Here is a 27,885-nt window from a genome sequence, read left to right as displayed (position 1 = left end):
TCCTTTCTGGTTTGAGTTGGCGCATAGCGAACACATTAGAGGGTCGAAGGTCTATAACACCGCTTACAAACTTATCATGGCCCCCAGCACGCAACAAGATGATGTGGTTTCTGGCGTACGTAAAGGAATCAGAGCCATTCTACTTGGCCCGCCAGGAGCTGGAAAAGGAACTCAAGTGAGATGCGATATGTAACCTCGTCGGCTAGCCAGTTAGCTAAAGATCATTTCAACAGGACAGCAGCGCTCAGTTAGGTTGCAGCAGTTTAAAGTTTTCGTGTGGGTAGCTGGATTGTTACCCTAACTCATTCATTCATTTAAAGCCGCACATAATTGTCTCAAGGTCACCTGATTAAACCGTTTCTTAAATGAGTGATTAACGTAAACTTTATGGTTGATCCACCCATATGCGTTGGGGGTGGTCAACAAGCACATCAACCAATTGTACGGCTTTAACTGAGACACTTTAGTTTCAGTGCAGTGCTCCCTGTTGGCACACTGTGGGTGATGGTTTTAACCAAGGGGTTAAAATGTCTACCTTTGTTGTTGATTCTGAAATATCTTAATTGTCACTGTGAATTATTAATGCTTGTACTACTTATTTATTCCTTGTTCAGGTCTTAAACATGTGCAAAATCCACAGTTTAATAGTGGAATTAGCTAGCTACATTTTAGAACTAGGTTAAATTTAGTGATTGTGTTATCACGTGCCTTAGTTTATGTAGAATATATATTACATAATTCTTTCTCTTGTGCATTGGAACAGGCTCCCAGACTGGCAGAGAAGTATTGTGTGTGTCACCTGGCCACTGGGGACATGCTGAGAGCAATGGTGGCATCTGGCTCAGAACTTGGCCAAAGATTAAAACAGACCATGGATTCTGGCAAACTGGTAGTACAGATGAATGAATTTTCAGCATAACACAAGCCCTGCATATCACAGACACCACTTTAGGCCCCTGTGCTTCGGTTTCAGTCTTTTGATGCCTGTGTGTGTCTTATTATAAGGTGAGCGATGAGATGGTTGTTGAGCTTATAGAGAAGAACCTGGACACTACTCCTTGTAAGAACGGATTTCTTTTGGATGGGTTTCCTCGCACAGTCAAGCAAGCAGAAATGGTAAAGATTATGTGTGTTGTTAAAGTTAGCAATTAAAAATATGAATAATAGGCCATTATTAACAGTCCATATTTGATTCTGTTCCTCTGTACAATAGTTGGATGATCTACTTGAGAAACGCTCAGAGAAACTGGACTCCGTCATTGAGTTCTCTGTGGATGACTCTCTTTTGGTACGCAGGATCTGTGGGAGGTAAGATGATCTAATGTGCAGGTGGGTGTGGCACCTGTGAGTTGGACAGATCTAGGTTTGGATTAGACAAATGCATTTTGATATATGACTAAAATGAAAATATTGCAAAAAAAACAAGTGTTTTTTTGTTTGTTTTTTTAGGGTTTAAATATTTTCAACTTGACCGCAGATAAAAGGCTTATTGGTCAGTTCATGGACCAGGAGAAAAAATTAGCAAAAAGACAAATAGTGCATTGTAAAGAAAAAATCAGGACTTAAGAGGTATAAATGACAGAAGAGCTAGCCTAATTACTTGTGTGATGATGATGATGAGTGGCTGTCAGCGTTGTCAGTGCAAAGATATAACCTACAAAACACCATCTGTGTAAATGCAGTGTATATTCTTTTAATGAGAGAAGTGCATATCTTAATGGTCAGAAGAATTGGTTTGGTCACTGATTGCTTCTGGAAAGTGACTGGTAGATCCAAGATGTGTCTCCTCTTGTGTGAGAGAAAGGATCCACTCCGATCATCAAGGAGGTTAGATGCCTTACATGTAGGACACCTGTGGAGAGTAACAAGACAGATTAACAAAGTGCTATAAGACTGAAGCATATTGTGATAAATGTAGACAATGTATGTCTAAAGTAGAACTGTTGATGTATATAGCTTCAGACTTTGGGCTTGTATGATGGCATGCCAGCCTAGTGGTATAATCCAGGGCTTAAGTGGGGAAAAACTGTATAAAATACTTCTAGCGTATTGGACAGACATTGGGACGAGAACACTTGTGGCTGCAGACAGCTTGTTTGGGTTCATAATTGATGTCTCTTCTACATGGGAGAGAGGACAAGTCACTCCCAATTTTAGGGCTGCCTTGGTCCTTGCAGAACAAAATAATTTGCTTTTTGAATATTGTGTATAGAATTTTTTCCCCTTTCCTGTGATTTTGGATAATTTCAACAGGTATTTTTGGCTTCACTGGGATATCAAGAAAATAAACTGACTAATTCTCTTACAGCCATGTAAATGTGTGTATTCCTAGCACCTCCCCTTGACCACTGTGACCATGCAGTGTCATAAATGGTGGCAGAGGTATTGAATCCAGTCTAGTAGGAAAACCAAAATCTGTGGCAAAGCTGAAGAGGTGCATTGTTGAAGAAACACCAAAAGATCATCAAAACCAGCACAGCACACAAAGGAGGAAATACTATCTGAATATAGTGGAAGATTGACCCCACAACAGGATGCCTCCAAGAAGACAACACCTTAGAAACATGGAAAGATTTCAGGAAAAACAGTGATGAAACCCCTGAATCTAGCCCAGTCTAGTCAGTGGCAACTAAAATGTCAACTTGAAGCTCAGAAGAACTCCACATGTCCCACCAGTACATTAAGATCCAACAAGCCAAAGAAGATGGCAGAACAAGAAATTCAGCAATATGGCAACAGACAGGGCTCATTGCCCCATCAGTTCACACAGCTGCATAGACGTTTATGAGGAGTGGTTGGAACAACAGTTGTTGGGAGGTGCAGCTGACTATAACATCAGGTATTCTGAGGCATACATTGTTCACCCGGCACAGAAGGAAAGAGCTATACACCACAAGCACAATAGCCAAGTAGACCTGCAGCACAAGCTACAACACACAGCCACACCCACATTAGCCAAGTAGACATGCAGCACAAGTTACAACACACAGCCACACCCACATTACTGCACCAGACCTGGACCAGACCCAGAATGTAGTCTTTACAAGAAGACAGCAACATTGAACATTATTTAACAATGTTTGAATGATTAGCACAAGCATGCAGATGGATACGTAGGAAAGCAAGAGCAGTATATGTGGGATGGATAAAGACACAAATGACAACAGGAGAGTCAAGGAGGCAATTCTCATCAAATATGAGCTAAACAGAGAAACATACCTGCGGAGATTCAGAACAAGAATGAGTGAAAAATCAAAGAAAATCCAAACCTGACTGAAGGATCTGTATAACAAATGGATGACCTCAAACAAAGAGGACATTGGTGACATGGTTACCATAGCAGATAGTCTAGGAATTCACTAACTCCAGAAAACCACTAGACAATGTACAGAGCTCAAATTCTTACTTTGGTGTCAACATTGTGGTCGGGAAAGGCACAAGAGAAGAGTATTCCTTGCAACCCACTTTGAACGGTCATTTATCTTTTATTCCCAGGCAACATGGGTCTGTCAGAACAGACTCTTAATAAAGCCATAGTAATAACAGTCAGAATTACAGGCAAAATGTACAGGGCCCTAAATGATACCAGCAATAGTCAAACTCTTGTGAGTGCCATGTTTAGGAGAAAGGGCTTTTGAGGAAGCGAACTATATTGGAGTAAGGTGCGTCAATGGGGATGAGGGGGAACATTCCACAGCAGAGGTCCCAATGGAGATTCAGGGCCAGGCATACTGCCTAAATGAAGGTGTAAAGGCGGACCCCCTGCCCCCATTCTTTTATTTTAGGGAGGGACAAACCCATACTGATAGACATGTCTAGCACTCCATCATTAAATATTTCAGTCCCTTCCCAAGTGACATAGTGGAGCTACAAAGAAAAGATGAATCAAAGTCACTATTTGACAAAGCTAGCTCAGAAAAGGGGGTTACCAAAGACCTTGAAAAGTGCAGTTTTTCTTAAGAGAAGAGAACTGTACTGACAGTGTCTCAGAAGGACAGCTAGTAGTTCCGGCAAACATGAGACTGTTAGTATTGGAATTAGGACATGCTATCCACTGGGTAGGACATCTGTGACTATAGAAGACAATAGTACGGGTCCTTACAGACTAGGGAAGTAATTTCACATCCAGACATCTTAAGGAAGTATTCACAATGCTACAGAGTAACAGTATAAAGACCACGTCTTATCATCAGCAGACATACTGTATGGTAGAATGCTTCAAGCAGACTCTCAAGTCAGTGCATCACAAATTTATGTCTGGCACCAGTGGGTCCAGTGACTAATGTACCTTTTCTTCGCATATACAGAAATATCATATGCATTCATTGGTTATTCACCATTCAAACTCCTCTTTGGCAGTCAAGTAAGGTCACCACTTGACATCCTAAAAAAGGTATGGGAGGGCGATGACCACAGAGTGCAGCTGACTATCCTCTCAGATGTCTTAAAGATGAGTGAGAAGATAGATACATGATCAAGGTTGGTGAAGGAAGATGAGCACAACAGAAACAGATGACCTGATATGACAAGTCCTTAAGGAAGCTGGTCCCATGACAAAAGGTACTCATCCTCCTATAACAACAATTTACTGCAATCCAAGTGGCCTGTATGAGGTAAAGAGGAACGGGACTAGTGACTTATGAACTCTGCCTACCTGACTGAAAAAAGAAAACACGTTCTCCATGTCAACCTACTGATGCCCTGAGTTGAGAGGCCAGAAGAAGTGGAAAAACTGTTGTATCATGAAACATAATATCAGGCTTCTGTTAATAGTACCCATAAAACCTAACTTGCAGGGTAAAAGCACACCTCATCCTGGACTTGAAGGGTGAGGTAGAGGCCATGTTGAAGACATTATTGAACCTCCAGGAAGTGAGTGGTGAAGCCCAGTGGTCTTATTCCCCAAAAAGAACGATGAACCTGAAATTTTGAGTTAACGTCTTGAAGCTCCCCTAAATGTTGCATTCAGCCTTTACTCAGTGCAAAGGGTGGAAAAGTTGCTCGAATGATTTGGCAGATGAAAGTACCACTTGTAACATATAGGCCATCTTTCAGCTGAACCATGCAATAGGAATGGTGGTGAATGCCAAGAAATGTTCCTGGGAAAGTCAGAGGACTCTTACCAGGTTTTGTATAGAAGGGTCATTCCAAACTTTTGACTGACTTCACAAGGAAGAACTGTCCAAAAAAAAGTCAGTTGGATGCGAAACTGAGACTACTTTTGGGGATCTTGAGGCCTGCTTATGTTGAGAATCGGTGTTGCAGAGCTAGAAGAGAAGGCAAGTCACTCCCACTCCTTAGGGCTGCCTTGCAAAAATACTAAGAGTTTTCTTTGTAAATGTTATGTAGTTTTTTTTTTGTTTTTTTTCCCTTTTGTTAAGATTTTGGATAATTTCAACAGGTGTCTTGAGTCTTCACTGGGATACCAAGAAAATAAATGGACTACTGCTCCTACAACCACGTGTATATTGGTATTGGTCACTACTGTGACCATGCAACATCACATTATGGTATTCTTCAAAGATGCAAAAGGTAGAAATTCAGAGATTCTGGCAAGCCTTCCACCATTTGCCTGTGCCTTGTGGGTTTGTTTAATGCAATTCCATGTTTTATAACTCCCAAAGAAGGATGTTGAGTAATTGCTGATTATTGCAGTCAGTACACAGTGTCATTCTGAAAGCAGAACAGTGCATTCTTCCTTAGCTTGTCATGCAGTTTCTCTCTCCTGCATTCTGCCAGGTGGCTTGGTTGTTAACACTTTTGCCAAGAAATTGTCCTGAGATGGATGGTGCTCTGTCCTGACTGTTATCCTCTCAACGCAGTCCCCCAGGGGACTGTGGTTTCTGGTTGAGAGTACTCTGTGTGCAGTTGGGTGCCTCTTCTCATGAATTTGTTGATTGTAAAGCATCCTTTGGTTCTGAGAAAGGGGCTGTTTACGTGTAACTTCATTCATTCATTTGCCTTAAAGCAGTTGGGTGTTGTAAGTGCTGTAATACAACTGTGAAGCTTGCTAAATGTAATGAGATTGTTGAAATTTCCCTCATGATCTTAACCTTGGAGGGTGATTTAACAATTCTTCCCTGATCTGTGACCTTTCTAGACTAATTCATCAGCCCAGTGGCCGTTCCTACCATGAGGAGTTTAACCCTCCCAAAGAACCTATGAAGGATGATGTAAGTGGCTGGAAATGTTAATATTCAGTTAGTATGACTGATTTGAAAAGTGCATATTATTAAGGAAAAACAAACCAAAAAAGCATGTTATTTTGCTGATTTGAAAACTGCAGTCCTCTGTAAATACTGCTAATAGATCAATTTAGATGTTTTATTGTGGGTGTTGCAAAGCTTGCATTTGTCTTTTCAGAACCTAAATGTAAATGACTTCGATCCAGAATAGTTTTCAAATGCCCATTAGAAATTTATCACATTGGCATATCACCAAATTACCATATTACAGGATTATCACAGGATTAACAGTGTCACTATGATTGGCTTGTCAGATAATAAACCAACAATCATACTACTTTCCAAAGATTATCAGATGCACAGCAGTTATATTGTGTTTGTTCAACCATGATGAAAGGTCTATGATTTCTGCAATGATGATTATGTTCAAAAATGTTTGCAAAAGGTCAAACTGTTCTTCAGGAAGCCCCAGATTGTCCACATTTTTAGCCAATCAAAAATATCTACTACCACAACAGTTGTGCTAGAAGCTAAAGTCCAGCCAAAATGTGGACAGTCTGGAGGTTTGTGAACATTAGCAACCACCATAGTCCACTGCATTGATCTTTCCTTTGTTCAAATCGTTATCAAGAAAGTCAAGAAGCCTGAGTATGGGATTTTTGTGGTCCCTGTGGAGTCAAAGCTTTGTCAACTGCCGAACCCTAAATTTGGAAGGGCAGTTACCAAACAATATAATCTAGGCCTGCATTGCTTAAAGATAAAGGGTGGTGCTTCTTATTCATGAATGCTGGTTTCCTCTATTGTGCTAGGTGACTGGTGAACCTCTGTCCCGTCGTAGCGATGACAACGAGAAGACTTTGTGGGCCCGCCTGGAGGCCTACCACAGACAGACAGCACCATTGGTGCAGTACTACAGCTCACGTGGCCTGCACCGTGCCATAGATGCTGCACAAACCCCTGATGTCGTCTTTGCCTCCATCCTTGCAGCCTTCTCAGCTGCCACCTGTAAAGACCTTGTGTTATTTATCTAAATCCTTTCTTCAACTTACTTTTTCCCCTCTCTTTGTCATCCTTGCCTATCCTATTATTTCTCAGTAGGTGTCTTGAGTTCTAGTTTTAAGACTTGTGTTTACCAGCAAGTTAAACTAGAACACTGCCTTCTCTGTAACCTAGCTAATAGTTTGCTTTTCTGACCTATTCCTTCATACTGCATGCCAAAAAAATGACTGAATTTTTGATTTATTTTGCTAATCTGTAGAAATTAAATATCTTCTCTGCACTTCTATGTCTTATTGATTTGTTTTTGCTACTTGTTTACTTGCACAATATATAAGGTGAAATGTGAATATTATTGTGCTTCTGGTTGCAAGGGTTGTTGTATTTATAATCATGTCCACTAGCGATTGTGATTGAGTATTTTGTGGCTGCATTTTATGAGCCATTTGGGTGGGAAAAAAAAAAATTACTGTATTTTGCCTTATGAGTACATGTATCCTGAATCGATTGCTGATTTACACAAGGATTTTTTTTTTTCTACAGCTGTTTGAGTCCCTGCTTCCTCCATCCAGTCTGATCCAGATGAGAAAAAAAGGTGGATGGTGTCTATAGCCTATAATTTAATTATGATGGATAGTATGCTTTATTTGGGGCAGTCTATGAAGACTAACAAAAAATACCATGATCTTTATCATGTTTTACTTGAATAAAAATACTATTTTATAATATCTTAAATGATCTTTTGTGTATTTTTAGGGTCTTCTGGGTGATTGGGTATGACCTGTTGTGCTTTGATTCTTTTCTATCCTGCAGGAGTAACTTTTTTTTTTTTTTTTTTTTTGCACTAGGAATATTTCATGTGCAATAAATTTTGTTCAAAGGGTTATGGTTTAAAATAGCCTAAGTCGAGTCAGATAAATCTGATTTCCTTTACAAATAGTATTTCCAGTAAATCTTGACTAGTTATACGTTGGCTTTCAGTTTAGGACTGTATGTTTACTCCTGTTAAGTTTCGGGATTAGCGAGCCGACCTATCATTTCAAATGTGATGTCACGGGGTGGGGTTTCCAAGAGAATGCAAGGCGCGTCACTCAGTGGGGCTTTCCTCTATTACGTAAATGGAAAAGAGAAGCAAGAAACGGACATAATCTGTGTAGCTGGCTACAGCTGGATAGAGTAACCGGGAGAGCACGTCCTCTCACTACTGACAGAATTTGCGTATCGTGTAAAATTTGCTCTGAAAAGAAGACCCCCCGCCCCGGGGAGCTGGCTGAATAGACAGTACACACGGCACCATAGATCTCTGTGCACCGCCGCCCTGTTCTGATGATCGTTTTCGCTGTTCCAGGGAACATCATATGTGATCTGTTTTTTTCCAGGTAAGTGGGTTTATGAGTAGTTGTATGCCTGTTAAAATCGGGTTTTGCTCTTAATGACTACGATCGATGGCTATTAACATCAAAACGAGCCGAAATACATTTGAAAGTTACCAGTCGTGCTAAACGATACGATGACAAAATTGATGAGGACAGACTAACAGTATCGGTTCGTCTTTATTTTCCTAATCTCCGCCACAACATGTAGCTATAGATTTCGTCTAACGTTACCCAGGTGATCATAGCCTATTTTCCCTCGCATTTGTATGGGCCTTCCTTCATTATGTAGGCTACTTTTGTCTCTTCATGTAATTATGGGCTAGTTGCGTTCTGGTGTCATATTACGACGTTTAAAGGTAGGTGGTGGGGGTCTTCCTAGAGCCCGATGAGCTGGTTTACAGAGGTGGTCATTTGAATTCGTTTATGTTTTTATTGGCTCTCTTGCCTGTCCGCCGGCCCACCCTTAATGGCTTGCATTTAACGCAACCTTCCATTTTCGCTGCATCTGTTCACGTTGTTCTTTAACACATCCTTCCCAGTCTCAGGCTCTCACTCCATATTTCTCTGCTCCCGATGTGAGGTCTCTTATCAAGCACGTCTGAGCCTCAGAATTGGCCTTCTTCAATGGCGTTTTTCCTTCGAGCATGACATTAAACATTCAACAACCTAGAGACGTACTTTCCCATCACGTCCTAAGTAGACAACTCCTCGGCTAATGTACATGACATATAAGGTTTGGATGCAGCACAGCACATAGGACATTTTCCAGAGAAGCTGGAATTGTCGTAGATTTCCCCCGTCTTTACTACTGCTTTCAGTTCCATGGTAAATTCTGTAGAAAATTATTGTTCTGCTTTATTGTGCTTCCTGTAATTCCATTCATGACTGCTGATGAAAGAGATGAAGTTACTGTTTCGTTATTCAGTTCTTAACAGTGAAACTTTTTTGTGGGGTTGGGTATTTTCCTAACGTTTTTAAACACCAGTAATTTTACTCAGGCAGTATCTCTGAATATTGAAAAATGTCATGTTTTGCTCTACCTCTTTGTGTTGATTTCAGTTAAACTGCAGGTAAATGTAGCCTTCATGTCTCTTGGCACTCGGCGCATCTTACAGATTCTGAGCATTTAGTCTCACTCATTATCATTCATTTACTTTACTTCACTTTGAAAATATTCTAGTTAGTTTATAATAGTCCTAATGTGTCTATGCTGGCAATTTATCAACTTAGCTACTTTATCTTTATTAAGGATGGGACTGCACCTCACAGTTACCTGCTCCACATGGAAATCATCCAGCTTCCCTTACATTTCACTAAACACAATCAACCCATCAAGTCTGTCTGTCTGTCTTGATATGGGGAGTGGGGATATGGGGTACAAACCAACCAGAAAGATATCATCCTCTATGTCTCTGCATTTTCCTTTATTAGCATATGGATACATTGTTTACCAGGAGACAATACACTTCTGTATGTCAGTCTGAATAAGACTTTCTACTAAATGCTGTAAATACCAATACATTTCCAGGCATTTCTCACACTCCAAAGGTAAAGCCCTTTTGTGAAAGAAAATTCTTTGTAATGGACCATATCCTAAGATCCTTAAATGTGCAAAACGCAGGTTCCAGATTTTTAAATACACTAAATTTAACATCCAGCAGCTTGCCATCAGTTAAATAAATGCAATTATGAATTAAGACTTCTTTATGCATAAGTGAGATGATTACATAATATGCCTGTTCCTGTTCATAATAAAAAGGAGTCTGAAGGTATCACGTTTGAATATATGGCTGATGTGTCCTGCGCATGGGTAGTCTGCACAGCTGTGATGATGCAACAGCAAGCAGATCCAGATCAGGAGGTACACCTGCATGCTAAACTGACCATGTAACCTTAGAGAGTGTGTAAGCAGGAATGAAAGAAGGAAAGATGACCTTAACAGGCTGCTCTTGCTTGGTCTGAGTGCAGGCAGGCCCTCAAAGTCCCTGCTTGTGCACAGGCTTTTGGGGTGGGGCTGAAGTGCTGAGAAGTGCTGTTACTGGCCATGCTGACCAGGGCTGCTGAGAACTTAAGGACAAACTGGATTCACTCCCTCTCACCCAGGGCACTGGAGGTGTGGCAGAGACCCGGGGGTTCAGACATTAGAGCAAATGACTGGTTGTGTGTGCAGGCACTTGAGCTTTTGGAAAAAAAAAAAAAGGTTGGGAATTTCATTTGCTGACGTTGTCATGCTAAGTAGGGTCTGCGTGATTGTTGGATAATGATGCTTTAGTGCTGCAGACCACCCTGAACGCCAACAAAGAGCATATGTTGTGCTTGAAGCGTAGACATGAACATAGGCTAAATTGCACACTAACAAAAAATGCTTGGCTGCTCTATTGGCTTACATTTTATTAAAAATGTAAGATGGGCAAAATGCAATACTGTTAAAGCATTATGAATACCCCAATACCATGCTAAATACCACTTTGGGTGGTTCAGAAATGCACTCATAAGGTGCTTAGCTTTCAGATGAGTCTTTTAAAAGTTGTACTCCAAGTTGGTGGAAGCAAGAGCTTAGATGTTTGAGTAGAAGTGTCCTGGTGGTAGGCCTGTGGCTGACCAATGGCTATGAAATGCAAAAGAAATTACAGTCTGATTGCCTATGTTCATTTGTGAACCTTTGTTATTTAGACATGAAGGCACAGACATCTCCCAAATTAGGCTGCCATTGCTTTCCAGGTGGTGCTAGAAATATTCAGTATTACTAGTCCATATACAGTGATGCATATGATATGGCAAGTTATGCATTCTACATATTATTAAGTTTTATTCACTGTCTACCGGCTACAAGTCTTGTCACCACACTGTTGTCTTTCCAAGCTCTCTCTGGAGTAGTAGTAGTTTCATCCAGCTGGCTGCCACAGTTATGCAAACATTCTATCTTATTACTTTCTGCAGCACTCTGGTTATTGGAACTGGTTGTGCAAGAGGAACTGGAAGGGAGGCCTTGTGGTTTATGCCCTAGCTATGTTTTGGAAAGTTGAAAATAATTAAAGTTTTGATAGCATGGCTGATGCAAGCAACAAAAATGTTGCTTGCACAGACATGTAAACTCACATATGTGTCAGAGCACTAAATGAATATTTGAGCAGTTCTATAACAAGCCTAAGTCATTTGTAGGCATGTTCATATGTGTGAGGTTCACTAGATTCTGACTGTAATGCGGAGTGGTGACAGTGGTGGGCTGGGTCATCATTACTGATGACCATATACATAACATGAAATGAGTGCAAGAACACTGCACTTCTGTAGTTGTATGGTTGTGACATTTGTGACTTTGTGTTCCAGATAGCAGCCAACCCAGTTATGATTTGGGTAATACTAACAAAATTTGAATCAGTGAACAGTGAAGTTTTATGCCAATGTCCTAGTGTGTTCTTATGTATAATTTCTTTAGATTTTAAATATCTTCGAAATTGTGCCACATAGTTTAGCAAACTGTGTGTTGTAAGCACCACCACCAAAGAAGACTTGTTGTCCACCCACATGCGCCTCACACACCAAACCTCAGAGAGCACAGATGGTAATTGTGTCATCAGTTGCATTAGCAAAGGCTGCTGCCTTCTCTAAACAAGGGCCAAAGAGGAATGAGAGGGTTATTATGCTACCTGTTGGATTGGGACTTGTATATAGATACACACACACACACACACACACACACACACACACACACCCACACACCCCTACCTATGATTCAACACTATCTTTTCGACAGGATTGCTAAAGAAGCACCATGGTAACTGGAGAGAGAGAGAGAATCATGATTCATTTATTCTTTCAGTGAATTGCAGAGGGTAGTTTGAGTGTTTGTTCAGGTTATGAAAGTGTAGCTGCATTTATCAATACTATTATTACTATTCTGCCTCTTAAACATGATGTGCTGGTGCTGTTGCATATGATGCCAGTGGGCTAAGATATCAGGTCACAGTAATGGCTTTTAGCAATACAATCAGGTCTGAGGAAAAGTGGGTCACTGATTCCCACCACAGCTTTCTGAACAGGCCTGCTGAAGAGAAGGAGAGCAGTGGAGTATTCTCTGCTAGCTCACTATGCCATCTTTTGTGTTGCAGAAGGCTCAGCTGACCCCTCCAAAAAACGGTTGAAGTTATGTTATTTAAAATTCTGAAGAAACAAAAGATGGAAAAGCAAAAGATGCAATGATGCTATATAAATGGTTTCTTTTATCTAGTAATATAAGGGTAGGCATGTTCAGACTGCAGGGACTATGTACATGTCTGCACATGTCTGTGATGTCATGAAGCGTGTTGGAAGAGGAGAGTTGGCAACTGCTGTTGTGCTAGTATCATGGTCTCTCCCATATTTCTTCCTCTTCCACTTAGTGTGCTTGTGTCTATGGCTGTGTGCATTTCCATGGTTGTTTAAAGATGGTGGCTTTATGTGACCTAGACAGATCCTGTTGCACATATACTTGATTTTTGCTCCTATATCTTGACTTCACTTTTTTGTCCTCTCCATTATGTTCTTATTCATCATTCTCTTTCTCTTCCATTTACCATTTAAGTTAGAACCAGCAATGGTTCCATCTTAAACATGTAAATTCTTTGTGATCATACAGTCTTTGATATACTATTGTGTTGTGTGCATTCATAAGTGCCAGAGACTGCAGGGGTCCTTGTTTGCTGTACTGGTATAGTGAGGATTACCATGGCAACCACACTTGTAGTGCAGTGTGAAGTGGAGAGTGAGAGCTCAACAGTGCGTGTGCGTGTATATTTGAGATGGAGGCAGAAGGTGTCAGCTTGTGTGAGATAAAAAAAAGGGGGGGGTATAAAGGTATAAGGTAAAAAATGAAATATGGAAACGGCAAAAAATAATGAAAATAAACCACTGCTAGACCACTGCAAGGGTGTTAGCCACTCTTATGGAGTTGAAGCCTATTGGAGCTGCCAGATTTGGGGCTTCCTACCAGTTGGGGGGGGGGGGGATCTAAAATTTCCTGTTGTTATACTTCCTATGTACATCATCTGAGTATTAATGTATTTGTGTGTTTGTGAATAGAATAGTCACATGGATGATGATGATCCTTAATGATTCGACCCTGTCAAATGGCAATCAGCGAGGCAGTACTGTGGTTCTTTCAGCTACTGTGGCACATGAAGGGTTAACAGCAAGCTGGAAGTGGCGAGCACGAGAGGGGGGGGTGCGTGTACATGCACCGGGCATGCTCTTTACAGCTTGCTGCTCTCTGGGCTAACTTCCTGTGCTATTTCTCTTCTTTACAGGCAGGCTGATTCCGAAAGAGAGAGAGGAACAAACTGGAGCAGCTCACCTCAGCCCTCAGGGACTCACCCAAGGGAAGAGAAGACAGTCGGCAAAGAACAAGCCTGATATTCTGAGCCTGTGGATGTATTGTGTGTCCAGCCTCATTTCTGATTTATTGTATACACTTGCAGCTTCCTTTTTTTTTTCCTGATTTCAGTGAGCTTGTTTTTGAGTCTATAGTACTGCGGGATAATAGATATGTTTACTTAATTGCTAATCAGTCTATGACAGTCTTTTGACTGTTACCAGAAGGAGCCTGTAGGACGGTGAGGGGATTTTTCAGTTTCTCTTTCCCTTCTATCAGACTCATTCTGAAAATTATCTTTGTCTTTTGTTTTACTGCTTGTTCCTTGTACGGTGCAGAAGGAAGTTTATGACTGTATGACTGGAACTATCCACAGCTGTTGATAACTGGAATTTGTTTATTTGAAACTTTTTTTTTTTTTTTTTTTTATCCTAGAGTACTTATACACTCTTAAGGAAGTAGGCTTTGTTGGTCTGACCTCAACAATAAGAGACCATTAGAATCTACCTTTTTAGAATTTGTCCCAACCCCCATCAGACTAATAAGGATAAAAGCTAAGGGACTCTCTTAGGCCATCCCTGTGCAATGGGATCAGAAAAAGACTCTGAATCGCCCCATTCTTCTGTCAGTGGCATTGCCAATCCTAAATGTCGTGGACCAGGCAAGAAGCAGGGCAGAATCTCCTTCTCCAGCCTCTTCCACAGTAAACGGGGCTCCAGGGGAAGCAAGACCAGCGTTGGCACACCATTAGCCCAGCAACTTCACCAGCAGCAGCAACAGCAGCAGCTCCTGCAGCCTCCCACACCCACAGCCACCTCCCCAGACGCCCCCACCGCCGACCCAGCTGAGCCTGCTTCGCCCGTCGGGCCGGAGCTACTTGAATGCCCGCTGTGCCTGGTGCAGCAGCCACGGGAGCAGCTGGCAGAGCTGCAGGGCTGCAGCCACCGCTCGTGCCTGTGCTGCCTGCGCCAGTACCTGCGCATCGAGATCACGGAGAGCCGCGTTCAACTCAGTTGCCCCGAGTGCGCCGAGAGGCTGGCTCCCAGGCAGGTGGCACTCATCCTGGACGATGCCGCCCTGCTAGAGAAGTACGAGGAGTTCCTGCTTAGGCGCTGCCTCGCCTCAGACCCCGATTGTCGGTGGTGCCCTGCCCCAGATTGCGGGTGAGTCTGTCAGGGTATTCTTTAACACACTGAAAGGTGCATACCCGACGTTGAATTGCTGCAGATGTTGAATGGAAGCTAAGACTTACCAGTTATTTTGATCCTGTGGTCTCCTATCAGCTTTGGCTATTAGTAATGTTACCAAGTATTGACTGAAGTATTCCTTTGATATTCTTGCTTATGTCTTTTCACATAACTCATATTTAGATTCAAAAGGTTTGATACGGAGGAGCCCTGCATCTGTTCCTACTTTAACAAGTGTAGGAGGCATCTGAAAGGTCATAGAGAGAACACAAGCTGCTCTGCTTGTGGGAAGCTTCAGTCAGTAGATGTGTCATTTAGAGAGAGCATGTTTACTGTGCAGAACCTTGTGGTATATAGGAGATTTGTCAAACACTGGTGGGTTGATGACCCACATACCAGGGGCATGTCTGCGTCTTTGAGTCAACACCACTCCTTTTCAAGCCCACAGTTGTCACAAGAAACAGCAGTTTTCAGAGAACAACCTTTTCTAGAGGGAAAAAGAGTTGCCGTTTTGGTGGCAGTGTTAATGGGTGGTTTCTGTGGCACTTTGTGTTGTTCCCCATGCCACAAGTGTCGTTAATATGTGATTGGCTTTTTTCATGCTGCATCTTTGGTCATATGTGTTAGAAGAATGGGTGTGAAGCCGAGTAACGTTACATATGTAAGGTATGCAGCAGCATGGATTAGGCTCACAATTCTTTTAACTGTTGCACTGGATTCATTAGAGATTCACAGCATCCTACTCCCATCCGGTCTGTTTTTTTTTTTTTTTTTCCTCTCTCTCTCTCCCACACACATACATTTTTCCTTTCTGTCAGTTTCCTTCCACAGAGGAGTCGTACTCTCCATATTTTCAGCTTCTTAACACAGTCCTAGTTTGACTGAAAGAAGAAAACCAATCCAGGAAGGAAACAGTTTGATTCTCTCCCCTTGCTGTCAGTTGCTATGGTGACTGGGATGCTGCGCTGAACAAGTGTTGCTATGGGTAACGGGGATGTGATTTAATTAAAGCGGTCATTACCTCCTTGCTGGACGGTGTGCATGCTGCTGCATCGTGTGTGTTTGAATGAATTATGGATTCTCTTCACACACTTGGTCTACTGAGCCAGTATGAGCATGCTGAACAGTCACCTTTCATAAAGAGGGAGTGTCAGTTTTAGATGTCTCAGGATCATGTCTGACTTAGGTTTTATTATGCCGTTTTGCAAGTGTTGCCAAATTAACTGTAACCCTGCAATCATAACTTTTTTTTTTTTGTTCCCCTTCCTTTAACAACTTCATGCTATTGTTTGTGGTAACGTGTCACAACAAGTCCGTTAGATTAGAAATGCTGTCTTTCAGAGAGATGGTCTGGCTGCCATATTGCCTTTCTGCAACAAAAAAATTGTAGTGAGCTGATTGCTCACATAATGTAGGCCAAGAGACAGATAAATGCAGCTTGAGCAAGGTATATAGATTTTTACAGTTGATTTTGGGTTTCTAGCTATGCTGTTTACTCATCAAATTTTTAAATCTTCAAATATGTAATGATGTGCTATATTGTAATCTCTTGGAAAGGTCTGTTGATCATGTTTGGCCCTTCTCCTGGCAGGTTTGCAGTCATCGCCTCAGGTTGTGCCAGCTGCCCCAGGCTGGTATGTGGCAGGGAAGGGTGTGGAGCCGAGTTCTGCTACCACTGCAAGCAGCCCTGGCACCCCAACCAGACATGTGATTCAGCCCGGCAGCAGAGGGCACTGTCCCTGAGAACTCACAGCACCCACTCGCCCAGTTACACGGCAGAGCAGGGGCCCAGTGAGTACACCGCTGCCTCCTTCTCTTCCTTCTCTGTCTCGGCCTCTCTTTCTTTCACAGCCTGGTCCTGGTCCCCAAGACTGACCTGAAAGCTGAACAAATCATATAAAATAAACCCAAAATGTTATGGTACTCCTATATTAACTGTGTAACACCAATGTATTTACTCTTTTTATATATATATATATATATATATATATATATATATATATATATATATATATATATATATATGTATGTATGTATGTATGTATGTATGTGTATTTATTTATTATTCTTATTTATTTTATTTATTTATTTTTCCTGGTAAAAAATAATTTTGACTGCTCCAGATTTGACCATAGATTCTAGATTGTCAAGTGAAACACTGGTTCAACCCCAACCCCACACTGGCCTTTTTTATATTAAGAAACAAATGTCTAGTGAAATGGCCTCTGCTGATTGCATTTCCTGTTACATCACCTGACATTCAAAAAGCACCTGCTCAGCATGCTGTATTTTAAAAAGCACTCTGGGTGCTTCTGCTTAATTTAAACCCAAATCTGATAATCCCCACCCAGCTGATGACATCAAGCCCTGTCCACGATGTGGCGCCTACATCATCAAGATGAATGACGGCAGCTGTAATCACATGACCTGTGCAGTGTGTGGCTGTGAGTTCTGCTGGCTGTGTATGAAAGAAATCTCCGACCTGCACTACCTCAGGTATGCTCAGATTAAAAAGCCTGCCTGTGCCGTCTAGTCAAGCGCACCACCATCTGTTCAGCGCCTCCCTCAGGGCACCTGGGAATGGCACCCCATGTCTGCCTGCCTCATTCTGTGCTGTTCATCTCAGTCCATCAGGTTGTACTTTCTGGGGGAAAAAGCCATGGAGTCGTAAGAAGAAGATTCTGTGGCAGCTGGGCACTTTGATTGGTGCCCCAGTGGGCATCACCCTGATTGCTGGCATCGCAGTGCCTGCCATGGTTATTGGCATCCCTGTTTACGTAGGCCGCAAGGTGAGTTTCTGAGTCATTTGTGCTGATATGCTGGTGCTGTGACTGACTAACTTCTTGTGGGTTTCTGGGAAATTCAATATGGTTTCATAAAGAAACTACATTTGAATAAAAATGTACTTTGTTATTGACATGGCTGGAAGTTTCCTGCACTTCATTTTCTGTGCACATTTTGGTTCATGTGTTTTGATTACTTTTGATCCTATCACATAATATTTATGTATTTATGATACTCTTTCAGTGCAGTGCTGTTTAACAGGGTTGAGCAGAGTTTAACAGGTTTTTCTTTGCTTTGTGTTTCGCTTGAGAGACTTTCAGGGCCTTACTATACCAAGGTTTGCAGGTTCAGGGACATCGAGGATGTTTTTTTTTTATATATATATTTTGAGATCAATAAAATGCCAAAACCAGGAAGTCTTGCTTATGCTTCTATGTGCTTTATGAAAGCAGAAAATAATTGACAGGGAGGGAAGACCAATTCCTTGTAGCGAAGTTTCCTGATTGGTTATTACAGTCAGACTATGCTGAAGTTTCCAGACTCCAGGACTAAATAGTCTTGTTTGTTTGTTTGTCAGCAAATATTTTAGTGATGGCTACTATTTGAAAAGACAGGCTAAGCTAAAGTGTTCTTAAATACCATCAGTTTTAAAACTGTAAAATCTGCTGCACTACCAAGGCCAAAAAAAAGGAAACCTGAATTCCCAGGAAGCACATGTACTATACTGATATTGATTAAATATGTAGGGCACTCTGAATAAGGGCATCTGCTAAATGCTGTAAATGTCTTGTGTGAAGTGTTTGTGTTTTTCATTGTCAGCGTAAATGCAACCAAAATCTCCAGACTGTTACAGCGGTAACTTGATGAAAAATACCAGAAGCATACATATGCTTGTTTGATGCTAAGATTACTCTGATGTCTGGTGCAGATATATGCCCACTATGAGGGAAAGAAAACAACACTGCAGCATAGGAGAAATCTTGCCATCACAGGGGGTGTGGCCCTGTCCATCGTTACTGCCCCAGTCCTTGCAGCAGTCAGTGTGGGTAGGTTATCTTATGGAGAAAAAAACACTATAAACAGAAATTTACTGGAAGAAATGTCAACATTTAACAAGGTTATATTTCTGTTCAGATTTATCTGCTTTTTTAAAAAAAATACACAGTAAGGCTTGTGATACAGCTTTTAGTGGGACCTTGTTATATAGATGTATCCTGTTGGCCTGCCAGGTATTGGTGTGCCCATCATGTTGGCATATGTGTACGGGGTGGTGCCCATCTCACTGTGCCGTGGTGGGGGCTGTGGTGTCAGTCGAGGGAAGGGCCGAGGTGTCAGGATTGACTTTGATGAGGATGATGGACCTATTACAGGTGAGTGGTGTCAAAGTTTTTCTGACAGCATACTATTTCCTACATGAGAGAATTTATTTTGCTTAACAGATAATGGTCATTTACAGCTGTACAATTTTATTTTCCTCCTGTAGTTGCTGATGCATGGAGAGCACTGAAGTCCCCCAGTCTTGGTGAAAGCAGCCTGGAGGGAGGGGCCAGTGGCCTCAGCACCACCTCCCCAAGTGAAGGCTTGTCCGTGGCCCCTGGAGTCCTGGGGGACGCCCCCCACTTTAACACACTGGCAGGAGGAGCTCTTGGTGCTAGAACAGGGAAATACAGCAGGTATGACAAGCAGTCTGGATGCTAAAAATATTAGGAATAAAAGATTTGCATTTATTTCAAAGGGTTCATGCGAGTTAAACCAAAGAGCTTTCCGGTCATCGTCTGTCAGGATGTTGTAGCTTAACTGTGTCGATGTTGCAGGCTAGAGGTTCAAGCAGCTGAACTTGGAAAGGAGGGTGTACGGAGAGAGACCGGGAGCTTGGGGGCAGCCAGCGACTGTGCGAGCACTCGAGGGATGGCAGGCTCCATCACCTCCTCCTACACCCTGCCCGACAGGTGTGTGTGTGTGGGTGTGTGTGCGTCACCAGTGCACTCAGATCCACCCGTTTTGTTTGTTTTTTTTGTTTTTTTGCATCTTGCTTTAGTACATTGTCATACTTGGACTCCCCTCCCTACATACACACTTTTTCACCTCTGCTTTCTTCCCTGTGTAACTCCTGTGTTCTATGGAATGTGTTTCAGGGAAGGCACAAACCTGGAAATTCAAGTGGACATTGAAACCAAGCCCAGCCATCTGTGTCTAACTAGTGAAGAGGATCTGGCGCCCCCCGTCACTGCCATGGCACCTGGCTCAGGGGAGGAGCCTCAGGACTGCAGCTCTCACAGAGGTGGGGTTTTATCCGGCTCATCTCTGGGCCTGTCTCCAGGGGGATCACTTAGGGAGGGGCTTCGTGATGTCACCCTGGCTCAGCCGGAGAGCATCCGCAGTGACCTGGAGATGTCTGACACACAGTCAGACGACATTGCAGAGCTCACGTCGGATGATTGTGACTCCCCTCATCCTAAGTGCTCCCACCCCTCTCACCCACCTCAGCCCACCTGCCGAGCCTTGAACTCCACCGATGGCCTGCACTGTCCCGATAACGTCATCCTTTATGTGTGAGAGATCTGTGAGCTCTCACAATTGCACAGATTGTTTTTGATCATTTATTACTGCTTTTCCTGTTATTTTGCTGCTTTTAAAAAAAAATTATTAAAACACCTTTTCAGGCAACTAGGTGGCATGTGTCTGCCTGACCGTTGTTCTGTGTTCCTGTCTGTCTTGCCTGAAGTACTGAGGAAATACTGTCGGGACTCTACCTCTACAACAATTCATACTGTTAGTTATTCATAGAATTGTTTGTTTACTTATTGGTGCAAAAATGCCTTGGCTATTTAAGTAAAATTTAAAAAAAAAAAGAAAATGTTAGTACCTATGGATTATCATTGCCACAAAAATTCCTGTGTGAAAGGTTGAGTGGAGAAAAATTAATGTAAAAAAAAAAAACATTTAATAAAATATCACCAAGCAGACAACGAAAGTATGTGGGTGCCTGTGGGCTGGGGTTTAGATGGAGTATAATGTTTTCTATGTATGTTGGAGTGTGTATTTTTATTTATAACTAATCAACCTGAAAATTGTTTGATTTTCTGTATGCATGTGTATGCATGACCTACACCTGTATGTGAGGACACAAGCATAGTATACAGTGGTTGCACTGACCAAGTTTCCTAGTTTGCACAGTAGTAAGGTGTACATGGACCTGCACAGAGACTGGAGTACAGTGAAGGAGGGGAGTCAATGGCATAAGGAAGTGATCACTTTACATGCAGAAAGTTCCATCGAAATTACTGTCTTCCTGACTTTCCTGAGAGAGAGAGAGAGAGAGAGAGAGAGAGAGAGAGAGAGAGAGAGAGCGAAAGAATATAAATATGAATCAATATCAATATCAATACTAGGGCATGAAATCAGATGCTCTTTGTTTTGTAACACAGCCCTGTATTATGGATTCACTGCAGTGTGTCTGGGTTTATGCATTGCTAAGTAATAGACTGAGTTGTATGAATGAGGATTGTGCACTTTATCACAGTATTTGTCATTGTTCTTCAAGGACATCTCTCTCCTCTCTCTGTGTTATGTATATGCTTGTGCTTACCATCCATATCTTTATTGGATGATGAAACTTTTAATTATATCCCTCTTGGATAACAAAGCATTTGGGTATATAGCATACATTTTGTTATGTCTTAGTGGATGTGATGGAATACTGAAAATCCTTTTATGCTTTTTGGATCTCAGAAGCTGCATTTTTTTTTTGTTGTTGTTGTTGTTGTCTGTTTCCTCTCAGTTGTATTTTAATCCCTTGTAATATTAATAATGGAAAGTATTGTGTGATAATAAAAACTGAGCATCTTTTAAGATATCCACCTTGAAAATATGATCCAGTGAAGTATTTATTCTCTTGTGAGGCAATGAACTTACCACGACTAAGAAAATGCTTAAAGTAGATAATAAACATAACTAAATTAATACTGACATGGCAAGCAGTATGGAAGTCAAACATCTGCAATCTTGTGCCGTTTTGTTTAGCCAGGACGGTGATCCTTGTCAAAGCTAGTTTCACTAGAATAAACATTTGTCTGTGGCAACAGTTTATGTATTCTTTGATTAAAAAAAATAAAATAAATCTGTGATACCTTTCTGCAGATATATGTAGTCATGTATCCTGGCCCTAAACTGAATACAATTCGACATCTGGGCTGTAATTCAGTCAGGCTTTAATATATGAGGAAGTTAACGTTCGAACGTCTTCAAAACAAAGCTGAAACTAAGAAAAATTACAACGTGACAAATGTGTTATATATTTATTTATTTATATATATTTACATATAAATATATATATATAAATATATTTTTATATATATTTTTATAAATATATTTATTATATATATATAAATATATTTATTATATATATATATAAATATATATATATATATATATAAATATATTTATATATATATATAAAAATATATTTACATATAAATATATTTATTATATATAAATATATTTATATTTATATATATATATAAATTTATATAAATATATTTATATATATATATAAATTTATATAAATATATTTATATATATATATAAATATATATAAATATATTTTTATATATATATAAATATATTTATATTTATATAAATATATTTATAGATTTATTTATATATATTATATATATAAATAAATATATATATATATATAATATATATATAAAAATATATTTATATATATATAAATATATTATATATATAAATAAATATATAAATATATTTACATATATATAAATATTTATATGTATATATATATTTATATATATATTTTTTTATATATATAAACATATATTAAAAAATTATATATATATATATATTTATATGTATATATATATAAACATATATTAAAAATTTATATATATATATATATATATATATATATATATATATATATAAATATATATATATATTAAAAATTTATATATATATATATATATATATATATATATATATATATATATATATATATATATATATATAAACATATATTAAAAAATTATATAAATATAAAATTACACACACACACAAGGGGGTAGGTGGGGTGGTCAGCAATTTCAGTTACCAAATTTGAAGCAATGTTACTCATCATGGTAAAATATTTATTTCATTTAAATCAGCTTATGTGCAAGCTTGTGAAATGTATTATTCAGTTCAAATTTACTTGTATAGTACTTTCCATAACCGGTGTCATCACAAACCAGCTATACTGACATCAGAGTCCAATTACAAGGCAATGTTAGTAAAGAAAAAAACTCCCTTCAGATCATGAAGAAACCTTGAGAGCAACCAAGACTCAACTGTATCCCATCCTCTGGTAGACACCAGATATCACAAGCAATGGGAGATAGGAGCCAATTTAAGAAAAGATGGGAGCATAGAGTAAGTAGTAATATATTAGGAAAAATAGATATGTAGCAAGCTTAGTCATTAAACAGAAGTCATAAGTTTAATCAGAAGAGACCACTGAGTAATGTGTGAGCATCTAGTAATGTGAGGTCACTTAAAAAGAGTGACAAGGAGAATCAAGTCAATCATGGCTATGTAAGGGGGTGAAACTGCTGTAGTTGGTGTGCGCAGAGGGGACAGTCACCAAACCAGACAGAATAAAGATGTTACTGATCTAATTAATAAATTCTCCAGCCCAGGCTTTCAGGCTCTTCAGCAGGGTGAGTGAGCATACAGGTGAGGCCTTTGTTTTCAAGCACAGCAGGAGTGTCTCTGACATGCAGGTGACTCCACTGTGGTAGGGACTAACCTGACCAAGAACACACATGTGAAGACCACAGTGAATGGGAGACAAACAGAAAAACAACTGAGGGCATACTAAACAAACATTCTTTAAAAAAAAAATCCAGTGTACTTTTTCTGAGTTATAAAACATAACAGACAAGCCAAATGGACTAGAATGAATGGGGAAAGGACATGTTATATAGATTCTCTCAACAAACGTCACAAGGCCTGTGCCAATAATTTAAGATGATTAAATATGACAATTACAATTACGATTTTTTCCCCCTCTTAAAATCTGTATAGTTTTTAAAGAACTAGTATTTCTTACTAGCCATTTTCTAAGATGGGAATACCCCGTAACTCCCATTTGGAGACAGACACTGCTCAAACTTGAACAAATAACCAAATAAACTCAGCAGCTTTGAGACGGGGGTCTCGACTGCTCAGTGCTAGACTTTGAGCAAGGACACAAGTGTACAAAACAGCGCTATTGGTCTTGGGAGTATCCCTGTTGTCCATATTCGCTGTTTGGCATCCCTCTTGAGTTTGCTACAATAAGCCCTTCCACTTTCATTCAGTTTTAACCAGAACAAAAGTCTGAAGTCATCAGTTGCAACGACACTACCAACCCGCACCTCTGATAGCTAGCTAGGCAACAAGCACGGCACAAACGTGCATTTGTTCCTCCAATATAAACTTGCTTTCAGTCTAGCACTAGAAGCAACTCATTACTGGTCAACTACAGCTACCTTTGGGTGAGCTCTGTTTTGCAGTCAATTATCAGTTAGCTAGTTGTCTCTGGTTAGTATTTTACCAGTTTAACGGACTCGGCGATTAACTCCTTTAAAATGGCCCATACCTCCTTAATGTGGAATTAAGTACATCAGGTCCAGGATTGTCTGTTAATAGTAGTCGAGTGCAGTCATTAAGTGTCCGTCGACCAAGTAAAATGAAGTTCCTCCTCGCCATCTTCCAGCTGTAGAAAATGTTGCCAACTAGTTAGACAAGTGCCCATTTAAAGTACGATGTCCTAAGTATCTATCCATGGTCACTACTGCCAGGTCTACTAAACTTCTAGCCAGCTAGCTAACCTAGCTAGCTAGTAAGTGTATGAATAAATCAATTATTTAGTGAATTAACACATATGTAAATCCCCAAAATAAACAAACCTGAGCAATGGTTCTTCAGCCGATTAAGATCTGTAGTGAATTGTTCTGGTCTGACCTTGTTCGTGAGTGAGTGGGTGAAGAAAGTTCAAGTCTTGGCTGTCAAACCTATTAGGTGGAGCTCATTATCATACTATAAAACGGCGTTTTAAACGCTGTTGTAAGCATGCCAAAACGGCGTTTTGGAGTACTTAAAGCGGTGCTTTTCGCTGCGTTTCAACTGACATATAAACGCCGTAAAATACTGCGTTTTGGAGTATAACGGCGTAAAACGCGTTTCGTTTGAGGTGAATTTTGATCACTTTGGCTTTCCATATTAGGGCCCCCTGCTGTCGCGATGTACGGTTCACGCGAGAACATTTTTACAGCAACGTCGCAAAACTACATTGTGAAAAAGTGATTTACGGTAAGCCGTCAGTGAACTGGGAAAGGTTAAAGTGAATCCGAACAGCAAGGTATGTTTTTAAATATTAGACTATTAACGCTACATAATAAATAGAGATCGTTTCTACGTTGTTATACATATATGCATGTTTTGATAAGTCTAAACTCCTTTATTTCTATAATGGTCTCGTTTGAATATTCATTAGCTAGCTAGCTAGCTAGCTTGCTCGCTCGTTCTGCCTGTTTACCTTTTGTGGTTTAGATACACTACGTTATCTAGCTAACTAGTTAAGAGTAAATACATTTTTAGCGAGCGATGCATATATTTGCTGTTGCAAAGATCATTTTCACCATTCATTAGTCTGTACTAGCTAGTTTGGTCCTGATCGTCAGTAATTATAGTTAACTAGCTAGAAATAGCTAACCTAGAACTTGTGTGAACGTAGTTGGATGGATTAGGTTTAAGAAGTTCCTAAAATGGCTAGCTCGAGTTTAATTTACCCACATTCACCATCCAGTTTATTAGAAACACGTAGCTACCTTGCACTCAAGTTCATCTTTGCACTCAAATTGCATTGCACTCAAGTTCACCTCTCCACCAAGTTCATCACTGGTCAGTTTCTGATCGGAGAACCACTGCTGACTGCGTATTATTTCAGAATAGGTGGCACACAATTCTCACTGCAACAGTGACATAGTAGTAGTATGATGCCTGTGGGTGCACTGATATGTGTGAATTGGGCACAGTTGGAGATTCTACATGTGCCACTGCTGTTGAGACATTTGCCACCCAGGTACATCCAGCCAGCAGAAGAGTAACACAAATTAGTTATGGAATCAGACATGATATAGTGGTGAGTATTATATAATGGGCAGCTTTCCACATTTCAGCCAGCCTGGAATTTGTTCCATTATGCCTGGCATGTTAAGTACAACCTTGGGTGAGGTTGGGGATAGGGCAGCAATGTGGTTTTCAGACTAGTTCTTAGCTCCATTGCAATTATTAAATACTTATACATTGGTGCAAAAAACACTTCATAGTAGAAATAAATACTATTGAAATATCAGCTTCCTAATTAACAATATTTGTATGTATTCCACAGAACTATGCCGTTCATTGACCTTCAGTCAAAGCTGGGCATCAATTTGGACCGCTGGCTCCTGAACCAGAGCAGTGGGCAGCCATATAAACAAGCTGCGCGCTGCCATGCCTTTGAGAAGGAGTGGATAGAGTGTGCACATGGGATTGGCCAGCTACGTGCTAAAAATGAATGCAAACTGGAGTTAGAAGATTTCTATGAATGCATGCACCGACAAAAGACGGTAAATACACTTTAAATAGTTAAGGATCTGGAGCAGGGCTTGTTTTAAATGCTGAGTTTTAAGATGACATTTAAATTCAACTTCCATAATTTTTATTCCCTTTAGGATGTAATTTGTTTAGATAACTTTGTTTGTAGACTGTACCATATCGATGCTGTCTTTGCTGTGTCTTCTTAGTACCAGCGCTTGCTTGAAATTCAGAAGCAGAGGGACAAGATGATTAAAGAGGGATCCTACACACCACTTCCGCACCACACTGGCAATAAAAAAGCTTAGCCATGAACCCTATTGTGGCAGATAAAACGATGCCTTTTTTGAGCAGTATGCTAACACTGGTATTATAATCAGTGTGCTTACTAAATTGTTTATTATACTTATTATTGTGAGCATTGCTTCTGTTCTCCTTCTAATATAAATAAATAGTTGATTGAGATCTGTATCATTGTGTTTTTATATACTTTTTTTGGTATATGTAATCAGCCTGGCAAGCAAAGTGCGTTTTATCAGTTCCGTTCCACTATAGTTTCAGTGCTACTGATTTGTAATTTATAATCATATGGTAAGCCATATACTGTGCAGTTGTTAATATGGCAGTTAATTGACAACATGTGTAAGTTACTTTATAAGATCATGGTCAACATTTTGCTCCCTTGCTGAATTTCTTTTGTTGCTGTAAATGTGACTAATGCTAGGCACAGGTTTTTCTTCCAGGAAAGAAGTTGGAAATTGTATCAAAGCCTTCAATTTACTTTTTTCAGTTAACATCCTATGGTGCAACTATATGGTTAGAGTTGCATACATTGACTTGTTTATTTAACCTTAAATAGGAATACAGTATACTCTGAATTATTAAACATTCTCAAGGTACAGCTAACCCAATGAAATATAATTGCATAACCCTTATCAAATATACATGCATTTACTATCATTCTGTTTGATTTACAGTGTGCGTAATCCTTCGAAATGGAAGCTGCTTTTTGCTCACTAGGTGGTGCTAATAAACTACCAATGGCTCACAATGACTAAACGTTTTAATTAAATAACACCTTGATTATAATGATCAGGTTGCAACTTTAAACTGACAAGTTACAATTTTGCTAAACCATTGATTCAATTCACGTTCGATGACTCTCGCTTTCAAAGCACTGATTTAAAAATCTGCTTTAATTATTTAATTTGCACTAATGCATGTAAACGTGTAGTTAGAATATCACCCATAGTCTGAATATCAAGAGGGGCCGAATAATCCGCCCTGTGATTGGGTTTGCATAGTTGCGGTTCACTTTCCGACTATTGTTATCACTTGAATCCATCTCTTTTTTTAAACAGCGAGGAGTTCACACAGTCACAGGGTCC

At 40.1% G+C, this 27,885-nt stretch overlaps 3 protein-coding genes and 1 long non-coding RNA gene across 7 annotated transcripts; 3 read left to right on the top strand and 1 right to left on the bottom strand.

Moving 5' to 3' along the window:
* Window positions 1-4: 4 nt before the first annotated feature.
* On the top strand, window positions 5-7,836 carry ak2 (adenylate kinase 2). Of its 2 annotated transcripts, XM_027000928.2 has the most exons (7): window positions 5-175; window positions 764-889; window positions 1,006-1,116; window positions 1,214-1,308; window positions 6,101-6,173; window positions 6,995-7,190; window positions 7,725-7,836. In XM_027000928.2, exons 1-7 carry the CDS (start codon window positions 77-79, stop codon window positions 7,730-7,732), a joined length of 708 nt encoding a protein of 235 aa, XP_026856729.1. In that variant the 5' UTR covers window positions 5-76; the 3' UTR covers window positions 7,733-7,836. The 2 variants fall into 2 exon arrangements, with proteins under 2 accessions (XP_026856729.1, XP_026856728.1); XM_027000927.2 differs by lacking the exon at window positions 7,725-7,836 and having other exon boundaries at window positions 6,995-7,464.
* A 444-nt stretch (window positions 7,837-8,280) lies between these two features.
* On the top strand, window positions 8,281-21,747 carry rnf19b (ring finger protein 19B). 3 transcript variants are annotated; one of them, XM_035528868.1, is made up of 10 exons: window positions 8,281-8,560; window positions 13,843-14,148; window positions 14,343-15,070; window positions 16,686-16,885; window positions 17,446-17,590; window positions 17,721-17,883; window positions 18,807-18,924; window positions 19,108-19,248; window positions 19,362-19,551; window positions 19,693-21,747. In XM_035528868.1, the coding sequence occupies exons 3-10, from the start codon at window positions 14,493-14,495 to the stop codon at window positions 20,432-20,434; spliced, it is 2,277 nt and encodes a 758-aa protein (XP_035384761.1). In that variant the 5' UTR covers window positions 8,281-8,560; window positions 13,843-14,148; window positions 14,343-14,492; the 3' UTR covers window positions 20,435-21,747. The 3 variants fall into 3 exon arrangements, with proteins under 3 accessions (XP_035384761.1, XP_035384760.1, XP_026856671.2); XM_027000870.2 differs by having other exon boundaries at window positions 8,282-8,560; window positions 13,843-15,070; window positions 19,693-19,827; window positions 20,014-21,747; XM_035528867.1 differs by having other exon boundaries at window positions 13,843-15,070.
* LOC113571754 lies at window positions 20,436-25,088 on the bottom strand. The gene is made up of 3 exons (XR_003410024.2): window positions 24,826-25,088; window positions 24,516-24,632; window positions 20,436-21,179 (listed from the first exon to the last, which is right to left on the bottom strand). It is a non-coding gene; the product is annotated as an uncharacterized LOC113571754 (long non-coding RNA).
* An 83-nt stretch (window positions 25,089-25,171) lies between these two features.
* On the top strand, window positions 25,172-26,968 carry ndufs5 (NADH:ubiquinone oxidoreductase subunit S5). Its single transcript, XM_027000869.2, has 3 exons — window positions 25,172-25,277; window positions 26,310-26,529; window positions 26,707-26,968. Exons 2-3 carry the CDS (start codon window positions 26,314-26,316, stop codon window positions 26,803-26,805), a joined length of 315 nt encoding a protein of 104 aa, XP_026856670.2. The 5' UTR covers window positions 25,172-25,277; window positions 26,310-26,313; the 3' UTR covers window positions 26,806-26,968.
* The last annotated feature ends 917 nt before the right edge of the window (window positions 26,969-27,885 follow it).

The sequence above is a fragment of the Electrophorus electricus genome, chromosome 8 (assembly GCF_013358815.1).
Source record: "Electrophorus electricus isolate fEleEle1 chromosome 8, fEleEle1.pri, whole genome shotgun sequence".
NCBI lineage: Eukaryota > Metazoa > Chordata > Actinopteri > Gymnotiformes > Gymnotidae > Electrophorus > Electrophorus electricus.
Note: the sequence above shows the minus strand (reverse complement) of the source record. Positions and strands in the feature narration are given on the sequence as shown.